Genomic DNA, 9,922 nt, shown 5'->3' with positions numbered 1-9,922 from the left:
TCAGCAGCACTCACCTCGTCCCATCTGGGGTCACCAAAATGTAAGTAGACAAATCACGCCAATGTACAGGATAATGGAAAGGTGCTTTATTCTGGTGCCAGGGAACAGGGGACTAGTGTCCAAAGCACTCTTCCACTGAAACAACAATTTTAAGCAGCATTTATACAGTTTTAGATACAACTTATTATCATAAAAATGTTCATTCTCAGCAGTAACCTTTAAGATCAGGGGACACATTCCATAGGATTACATGAAATTCTACAGATACTCATTGCTAGGCACAATTCTTATCTGGCATTAGGAGTTGTCATGTCTTAGAATATTGTTACATAGAGGCTACAGTACGTACCAAGTGCTGGAAAGCTAAGTGCAGATAGTTATACAACAATCATAAATAACTAAGTGTTTGTGACTGTTTGAAGCTGTGTCTTTAAGGAAGGGGCACACTGGCTAAATGTTTATAAAATATTTTGTATTCTAAACGAATTTCATTGGTGAATTATTGTGGGAGGTGATGGTCTTAGACCCAGAGCAGCTGGGACTTTCGGCAGTTTTCCTTTCTCCGCTCTCCCTTTCAGCTGGACTGCTTCTGAGCTTCTGGCCAAGAGATAAGAACTAACTCCTGTACCAGGCCTTCCTTTGTCTGCCTTGCTAACCACCCTTTCTCTCTTTTTCTACCTTTTTGGGGGAGAGGGGAGCTAGGCGGGTGAAGGGGGCACTGGGGGGAAGCCCCCCGTTGGGGGTCTGGTTTCTGTTTGTGTTTATTTCCTGTATATTTCTGTATATATTGTAAAATACCTGTATTTGTTGTGTTACATATAATCTGCTTCCTATAAATGCTTGTAAATATAATTCTGCTTTTTTTTCTCTGACTGAGTCTAGCCGTGGTTTCTTTCTCAGTGGGGGAGGGAAAGCGGAGCCTTTCCTTTCAACCCACCACAGTGTTCTGTTTTCACAGTCTTGATTAAGTGTTTAGATTACAAAACATTTCTAATGTTAACATTTTTCAACGGTGTGGCCATGCAGGGCCTGTGCTCAGCCCCTCAGCAGAGGCTGCTGCTCTCCTGCCCCAATTTGTGTGCTGGGGCCAACCCCTAAAATCCAGAGCTCTTCCAGGCCTTGGGCCTGTACTTAGCACTCTTGTCCTGGGCAAGGTGTGCTGAGCAATGTGCCCCTGTGGTCAAGATCCCCAAGGGGCATCCCAGGTGACATTCAGAAGAGAGTAGCCATCAGGCCAAGGGAAATTCTCCTACCCCTTTCCTGTGCATGGGTGATTCCCTATCTGAAGTCCTGGGTCCAGTTCTGGGCTCCTCAGTTTAGGAGAGACAGGGAACTGCTGGAGAGAGTCCAGTGGGGGCTCCAAATCTGCTGAGGGCCCTGGAGCAGCTCTGTGAGGAGCCAAGGCTGAGAGCCCTGGGGCTGTTGATCCTGGAGAAGAGCAGCCCCAGAGGGGATCTGAGCAATGCTCAGCAAGAGCTAAAGGACCTGTGGGACTGTCTTGGTACAGAGAGGGAAAGAGACTCAGTTCTTTTGAATATTCACGTGTTATGAAATTAGAGGCACAACCGAGGCCAAAATATCAACAACTAGACTATTTATTACACAAATAAAGTGGATGGATCAGAAGGAGAGAGAGAGAGAATAAAGAGGGAGAGAGAGAAGAGGGAGAGACAAAAGGAAAGGTCCCACCTCCTGCACTGTCAGCTCAGGTGTGCTCAGGCTCCCTCAAAGGGCAATCCCTCACCCCTCAAGACAGTTTGAGTCTGTGGAGGAAAGGTGCTGCAGCTTTGGCTGTAGAAGAGATGTTGTCCTCTGAGCAGCCTCTCCAGCTCCATGAGTTGCAGCAGGCAGAACTTAGGACATGGAGAGAGGGTTCCTCTTGGTCTGCTTCTTCCAGTCTACATGGTGATGTCTCTGTCATTTTTTCTCTCCTGGTGTGCTCTCCATTTTTCTTCAGAGCAGCATTGCCCCAGGCTTTTCCTTCTCTCCTGTTTTCCTTCTCAGCAGCATTGTCCAGGTCTTTTCCTTCCATTATTTCCTTCTCCTGTGTTTTCCTTCTTCTGAGCCAGTAGTTGCTCAAGTGTTTTATACAGTTTTCAGGTATGTATATTCCAGAGAGTGTTGATTGGCCTCTGCCCATTTCCAGGACAGCTGCAGTCTCCTTCGAAATCCTTATCTATGCACCTTCCGGAGAGTCGTTCCAGTGGCTCTACCCAATACACACCAGCTATTGTCTGGGCAAGGAGCAAAGCTGATTTTATCTTTGTTGAGTCACATCATGACAGACAAGATTTAGTCTCTCACAGGGACACAAGAGCCTGGAGCCATGATCTTTTCAGTAGTGCCCAGGGACAGGACAAGGGGCAGATGGCACAAACTGGCACCCAGGAGGCTCCACCTGAGCAGGAGAAGAAAGTTGTTTGGTATGAGAGTGCTGGAGGCCTGGAGCAGGCTGCCCAGAGAGGTTGTGGAGTCTCCTTCTCTACAGAGCTACCAAACCCCCCCTGGCCCTTGTGATCCTGGACAAGCTGCTGTGGGTGCCCTGCCTTAGCAGCGGGCTTGACTGGATGATCTGCAGAGGTCCCTTCCATCCACCACCATGCTGGGATTCTGGGATTCTGTGACCTTCAGCTGAGCAGCAGGATCCTTCTATGCAGCACTTCACATATACAAGCTTTCCATCTTGGCACACCAGGAAGACTTGGCCCTGATTGCCCAGGGTGCAGTCCCACCTCCTGCACTATCAGCTCAGGTGTGCTCAGGCTCCCCTGGGTGTTCCCTCAAAGGGCAATGCCCATGCTGCTTATGGAGGTATTGAGAAACACACTTTCCTTTGCCAGCTTGGCACAGTCATCTCAAGCTCCTTTCATCTACCTGCCACTGTTTATCGAGCCCCATGCCGTGTCCTGGTGCTGACTTGCTGAAGAATCAATGGACAGTGATGACTGAGCTGCTCATCAATGGGTGGGGGGAGACCTGCTCAGACCTGTATCGGAACCTGGGCAGGTCCTCTTCACCCTCCCTCCTCCTGGAGAGGAGCAGTGACAACCCTTTGTGAAGGGACCATCAGAGACTGAGCTTCAATACAGCTGCCAAGCAAGGTGAGAAGGTTCCAAGTAAGGTTCCTTATGCTCCTTCTTCATAGCTTTGCTGTTTTCCCAGCAGAGCAATCCAAGCTCTGGAAGGATGCTAGGGCTGGAAGGAGGGCCTGGGGAACTCCAGACCTGTCAGCCTGAGCTCAGTGGCTGGGAAGGTCATGGCAAGGTCACCTTGAGAGCCATTATGCAGCATGTGCAGGGCAACCAGGGGATCAGGCCCAGTCAGCATGGGCTCCTGAAGGGCAGGTCCTGCTTGACCTACCTGAGCTCCTTCTCTGACGAGGTGACCCTTAAGGGGTGAGGGACAGGCTGTGGGTGTTGCTTACCTGGGCTTTACTAAAGCCTCGGACAGCAGGCCCCACAGCATCCTCCTGGAGAACCTGGCTGCTCATGGCTTAGAGGGGAGGAGGCTTTGCTGGGTTAAGAACTGGCTGGTGGTGTCCCTGCCCATGGTGGGGAGCTTGGAGCAGATGATCTCTGAGGACCCTTCCAGCCTGAGCCATTCTGTGATTCTATGAAAATGAGGAAGAAATTCCTGGCTGTGAGGGTGGGGAGACACTGGCAGAGGTTGCCCAGGGAGGTTGTGGCTGCCCCCTCCCTGGAGGTGTTCAAGGCCAATCTGGATGAGATTGAGCAACCTGGGCTGGTGGGAGATGTCCCTGCTCACAGCAGGGGTTTGGCACTGGATGAGCTTGAAGGTCCCTTCCAGCCCAACCCATTCCATGGATCTATGGAATTCGTCAGTCAGGCTTTACCAGGCAGGAAGGGGTTCCCAAGGCCTGTGGTGGGCACACTAAAGCACATGGGAAAGCTTTGCTTTGGTTGCATTTCTCTTTGCTACCTCACCAAAAAAATGATGGTCATGGGGAAGTGCAACATAAAAGTGGGTCAAGCAGTGTCCAACTTGGGGAGTCTCCAGTTCCAGATTGTGATAAACACAGATATGGGAAGTAGTTTTGCTTTAGCTAGGTAGGGGATAGGCGAGCAGGAAGAATGTGAGACTCCACCCCTGGGGTGGTTATAAAAGCCCCCAGTGCGGGAAGCAAAGGTGTACATGTGGGGAGGCCTGGAGCCAGAGCTGCAAATGAACAAAAGTTTTAGCAGAGTGAACTTGTTTCACACAAAATGCTTAGGGCTTGGAGTTTTGCCCAGTGCCATTGACATTCAGACCAGGCTCCTGCCAACTGCTCTGTGGCTGCACATTTCCTGTTTGCACACAGCAGGCCACAGGGCTCCATGTGCCCAGAGCTCCTCAAAGACAGCAGCTAGGAAGAGCTCCTTAAGGTGATCTGACCAGGTGAGGAGGGTCTGGTGGCCAAGCCCCTGTTCCTCAGTGGTCTTCAGCAGGACTGTTTGTTTGGACCCCTCTGACCTTTAATCAGTACAGAGGGTTTCTGCTTCTTGGACTTTATTGATATGATCACAGAGTCACAGTTGGAAGGTACCTCTGGAGATCATTGAGTCCTACCCTCCTGCCAAAGCAGGGTCACCCAGGGCAGGTCACACAGGAGAGGCCAAAACTGGACACAGTATTCCAGGTGTCCAGGCTCAGCTGTGGTGCAACAGGACATTAGCACATAGCACCTCCAACTGTCACTGAATATTCACAGAGCTCCGGCAGGGTGGGGTTGGATGGGACCTCTGGAGATAACCCAGTCCAACCCCCCTGCTCTAGGAGGACATGCACAGCAGCTTGCCCAGGATCACAGTGGCCGAGGGGGTTTGAAGCTGTGCAGAGAAGGAGACTCCACAACCTCCCTGTACAACCTGCTCCAGGCCTCCAGTGCCCTCACACTAAACAAATTTCTCTTCCTGCTCAGATGGAACCTCCTGGGTGCCAGTTTGTGCCCTCTGCTCCCTGTCCTGTCCCTGGGCACTGCTGACAAGAGCCTGGCCCCAGCCTCTTGCCTTCTGCCCTTTACCTATTGATCAACATTGAGAAGATCCCCAAAGTCCTTCAGCTGAAGACAATGCAAGCACAGTTCAGAGCAAAGCATCCCTCTGAATCCCTTCCTAGGAGCTGATCCAAGGGCCCTTCCAGAGGCCTGGTGACAGCAGGCCACTTGTGCAGAGGCTGGGTTGTGAGCCAGGCAAGGCTGGCTGCTTCCTCCTCCATCTCTCCGTGCCAGGCTGGACTCTGACTCCTGGAGAGCAGTGCTTGTTTAAACCACAACAATCAACTATGCAGCCTGAGGCCCCAGAGCAAAGTCCACAGTAGAAAGTTGTGACTCCAGAGCAGTGGAAGGCTATAAAAACATGATACAGCAAAAAATCCCAGGAGATGAACAGCTTATTTCTTCTTGTTTTGATGCTCTCTGGTTCTGAGGCGACTGTGGGGGTTTCTAACAGGCTGTGGGTGGCCTCATCCTCCTCTGCCTAGAAGCAGCAGCCTCTGGAAGCCTGTTCGGAGAGCAGAGCTCCTGTGCGAAGGACATCAGTCAGCAAGGGTGGTTGTGGCCTGTGGTGGTTAAAGAGTGAACAGACAGAAAGAGCTGTTGGAAGGGTCTGTCAGAGCTTGGGAACCAGCCCCAGCATCTGGGAGGTGTGTGGAGGAATCATGGAATGGTTTGGGTGGGAAGGGACCTCCAAAGCTCATCCAGCCCAACCTCCATGCAGGCTGCAGGGACATCCTCCACTAGAGCAGGGTGCTCACAGCCTTGTCCAGCCTGACCTTGAAGATCTCCAGGGATGGGGCCACAACCACCTCCCTCGGCAACCTGTTGCAGTGTTTCAGCACCCTCATGGTGCAGATCTTGTTCCTCACATCCAATCTAAATTTGCTCTGCTCTCATTTCAAACCATTGCCCCTGGTCCTGCCACTCACAGCCCTTGTCAAAAGCCCCTTTTCAGCTCTCCTGGAGCCCCTTCAGGGCAGGCCTTTGGGAACAGCCCCTCTGCAACCTTCTTGTAGCCCCCTTCAGGTACTGGCAGGAGCGGGGAGTCACCAGGGGCCTCAGTGAGAGATCAGTCTGAGACAGAGCACTGGAAGCTCCAGAGCTTTGGGTGGATAAGGAACTCTCAAAGCGAATTCTCTCCCTGGAGAAGCAGCAAAGCAGGAGGAGCTCTGAATGGCCTCGGGAAAATGGAAAGGAACGAGATGGGTGGAGCTTAGGGGGAAGAGGGGAGATCTGCCATCAGCCCCCAGACACAAGCTGCAGGTGCAGCTGTGTCCTTGCAGAGGAACATTTCACCTGCAAGAGCCACTCAACAAAGATTAGCAGGAGGCATTTCCCACAGGATGCCAGAGCGCAAGCTTTGGCCATCGCTTGCTGCTGCTGATTTGTCACTTGCTGTGCCAGGAGGCACAGGGCCTGTGTGCAGGGCTGTCATGTGCCCTGGGCTTTATCTCAGCATAAAAGGGTAGGCAGGAGGACAGTGGGAACAGCCAGCCTAGCAGCCTCCCCTCTGAGCCCAGCAAGAGCATGGAACAGATCCTCCTAGAAACCATGCTAAGGAGCATGGAGGTGATCCAAGACAAGCAGCATGGCAAGCCCTGCCTCACCAGCCTGGTCATCACTGATGGAGGGACACAGCAAGAGCTGTAGATGACATCTAGCTGCACTTCTGATGAGCCTTTGACATGCTCCCCCTCAGCAACCTTCCCTTGGAGTGGTGTGGGGACTGTTTGCTGGGTAAGGGATTGGCTGCATTGTCACATTCAGAGGGCAGCCCAACAGCTCCTGAGACTGGCAACAAGTGGTGTACCCCCAGGGGCTGTCCTGGACCAGTGCTGTCCAGAGGGACCAGGACAAGCTGGACAAGTGGGACTGGGTCAGTCTCCTGAAGTTCAACAATGCCAAGAGGAAGGCCCTGCAGTTCGGTGGGGGCAACCTTTCCATCAATCCAGGCTGGGGATGAAGGGCTGGAGAGCAGCCCTGAGGAGAAGGATTTGGGGGTGCTTGGGGTGCAAAGCTGAAGGTGAGCTGGTGCTGAGCACTGCTGGTCTGGCCCCAGCCTGCCCTGAGCTGATCCCCAGCAGTGTGAGCAGCAGGGGCAGGGAGGGGATTCTGCCCCTCTGCTGTGCTCTGCTGAGACCTCCCTTGCAGTGCTGGGGCAGCTCTGGAGTGCTCAGCACAGACAGGGACCTGGTGGAGCAGGGCCGGAGGAGGCCACAGCAATGCTGGGAGGGTGGAAGCCCTCTGCTGTGAGGCCAGACTTGGAGGACAAGAGAGAAGACAGAAAGTGGCAGTGTAGACCCAGGACAGCATCTCCTGGCCAGTAGCTCGTGGATTCTGGGGCCAGAGTTTCCAAGGTCAATTGAGTTTGACAGAAAAAGCCAACTGAATTTTGCCTCTCAGGATGGTTCCCAGCCAGGAACTGTGTCTAGAGATCTTAAAGAGGTGGAGCTGTGGCTGTACCTGGAGCCAAGGGTTTGTGAAAGCCCTGGGGAGGTGGGGTCACCATGGAACAGCTACATAAATCACCAGGGAGCTGAATACACAGCAGCAGCTGGAGCAGAGGCAGAATCTTGGTCATAAGAGTCCAAAGAGCTGGGGAGGTGGTGCCAGGAGTCAAGTGAGTGCAAGCCCTGCATGGGTGGGGTGGCCATGGCCATGCTATAAAGAAGCACCAGGGAGCTGAGCACACAGCAGCAGCTGGAGCAGCGGCAGCAGCAGCAGCATGGGAGAACTTCGCATCCACTCCGTGCTGGTGACCGGCGCCAACCGGGGCATCGGCCTGGGGCTCGTCCAGCACTTCCTGGGGATGCCAACCCCACCCAAGTGGGTCTTTGCGGGGTGCAGGGACCCCAAGGGGCAGCGAGCACAGGTGAGGCTGGGCTGGGATTCACTGGGCAGGGCTGGGGATGGCAGCTGGGGGACAGGGCAGCAGCTGCAGCAGGGAGGGGGCTTGCAAAGGGCTGGGGGTGCAGCTGGGCACTCATGCACAGGGCAGCTGGTCCCAGCGGGGCAGGGGCTGTGTGGAGGGGACAGTGGCACACAGGAGGAGCCTCTGCACAGCCCCTGCTGCCTCTGTGTGCCCACACAGTTCCCTCTCTGCAGGAACTACAGAACCTGGCCTCCAAGCACCCCAACCTGGTCATCATCCTTCTTGGTAGGTGTCCCACGGTGGGGGTCCCTTGCCTTGGTTCTCTCGGCCAGTGCCCAGGAGGGAGCCTTGCCTATGGGCAGGTGCCTGCAGGCACCAGGCACTGCCATCCCTCCTGCCCATAGCCAGCCCCAAGGGAACATCCACAAGGGGACACAGAGGACCCCATGGCAGTAGGGGGCTGTGGGCTCTGACCTGCCCTGTGTTGGCTCTGCAGATGTTTCCAACCCTGGCAGCATCAAGGCAGCTGCAGCCACAGTTGAGAAGCACCTGGGGGGCTCAGGGCTGACCCTGCTCATCAACAATGCTGGGATTGCCATGTTCAATAACCTTGAGAATGAGACCCTGGAGGATATGATACAGGTTTACACCACCGACACCATTGGGCCCTTGCTGATGGGACAGGTGAGAGCCTCACCTGAGCTGTGCTGTCCCAGTGGAGCATAAAGTACAGGTGGGAAAGGGTCCTGCCTCTGCTCCACAGGAAACTTGCGGAGCTGCTGCCTGGAGCTCAGGATCTGGAGTCTGTGGGGCTGGGACAGTGGGAAAAAGAGGGAGGATGCTCTGGTACTGCTTCCAATGTTGTCTGCTGGGGAAGGAGTTGGTCCTCTCCTCTGTGCCACCTCCATATGTGCGTCCATCTCCTCTTCTCTCCCCCAAGGTGTTCCTACCCTTGCTGAAGAAGGCTGCCCAGGGGAATCCAAGTTCAGCACTGAGCTGCAGCAAGGCAGCCATCGTCAACATCTCCAGCAGTACTGCGTCCATTGCATCTTCCAGTTACTGGGACATGGTTCAAATAGTGTCCTCTCGCTGCAGCAAGGTACCCCCAGGCCATGCTGAGCACAGATTAGCTTTGCCTCCCCTCCCCTGTCCTGTCACCTGGACATGGTCCCCTGCAGCCAGCCTTGCCCTGCTCCCAGCAGCCTCTCCTGTGTCCCCACAGGCTGCTCTCAACATGCTGACCAAGTGCCAGTCCCTGGGGTACGGGGAGCACGGCATCCTCTGCGTTGCTCTGCACCCCGGCTGGGTGCAAACTGACATGGGGAGAGTTGGTGGGCACCAGGTATGAGCCCCACCACGGCAGTGCCCTCAGTGCTGCTGTCTTTGGCCTCTGCCCATGACCCCAATACCCTGGGCTTCTGCTGGGCGCTGTGCCTGGTGCTTTCTCCTCAGCCCAAGGAGCTCCTTCCCCTTGCCACAGCTGTGCCAGGGCTGCCCTGGACATGGGCTGACTGTGCCTCTCTGCCCCACAGCCTCCTGTGACAGTGGACTCCAGTGTGCGAGGGATGCTGAATGTGCTTTCCTCCCTCTCTGAGAAAGACACTGGCACCTTCCTGGACTGGGAAGGGAAGGTGTTGCCCTGGTGAGATGCCAGCTCAGCCTGGGACCCTGTGCCACTGCTCCCTGTGCCAACACCTGAATAAACCGCTGCCTGTGAGCCACAGCCTCTGCTGTGATGCTAGTGCCTGGGGGCAGCCACTCCCTGGCACCCCTCTCCTTATCTCTGAACATGACAGTGCCTGTGGCTACCCCATGACCCACAGCTGTCACTGGGGGGTCCACAAGTGACAGCCTGCAGGCCCTGTTTCACCATGACCACCCCCTGGGGATGTTCCCAGCAGAAGGCCACAGAGCCAGGGCAGAGACCCCTTCCAAGCACCCACAGAGTTGGTGAGCATCCTGACCTTGTTGAAGGGGGAGGGTGATGAAACCTGGCTCTCCAGAGAGGAGACCAAGGGAGGTAAAGTAGAGTCAGTGGTGAAATCAGCAGCCCAGCT

The 9,922-nt window shown here is 54.6% G+C and overlaps 1 protein-coding gene across 1 annotated transcript; it reads left to right on the top strand.

The window, feature by feature from the left end:
• Positions 1-7,718: 7,718 nt before the first annotated feature.
• Positions 7,719-9,522, top strand: LOC104309069 (C-factor). Its single transcript, XM_054170276.1, has 6 exons — positions 7,719-7,865; positions 8,099-8,150; positions 8,362-8,549; positions 8,806-8,964; positions 9,088-9,207; positions 9,398-9,522. Exons 1-6 carry the CDS (start codon positions 7,719-7,721, stop codon positions 9,509-9,511), a joined length of 780 nt encoding a protein of 259 aa, XP_054026251.1. The 3' UTR covers positions 9,512-9,522.
• Positions 9,523-9,922: the final 400 nt, after the last annotated feature.

The sequence above is a fragment of the Dryobates pubescens genome, chromosome 19, assembly GCF_014839835.1.
Source record: "Dryobates pubescens isolate bDryPub1 chromosome 19, bDryPub1.pri, whole genome shotgun sequence".
Taxonomy (NCBI): domain Eukaryota; kingdom Metazoa; phylum Chordata; class Aves; order Piciformes; family Picidae; genus Dryobates; species Dryobates pubescens.
This window is presented reverse-complemented; position numbering and strand designations above follow the sequence as displayed.

Coding starts and splice junctions, on each gene's coding strand:
- LOC104309069 (XM_054170276.1), top strand. CDS start 7,719: ATGGGAGAACTTCGCATCCACTCCGTGCTGGTGACCGGCGCCAACCGG. Junction 8,151..8,361: donor CCTGGTCATCATCCTTCTTG/GTAGGTGTCCCA, acceptor TTGGCTCTGCAG/ATGTTTCCAACCCTGGCAGC. Junction 9,208..9,397: donor GGAGAGTTGGTGGGCACCAG/GTATGAGCCCCA, acceptor TCTGCCCCACAG/CCTCCTGTGACAGTGGACTC.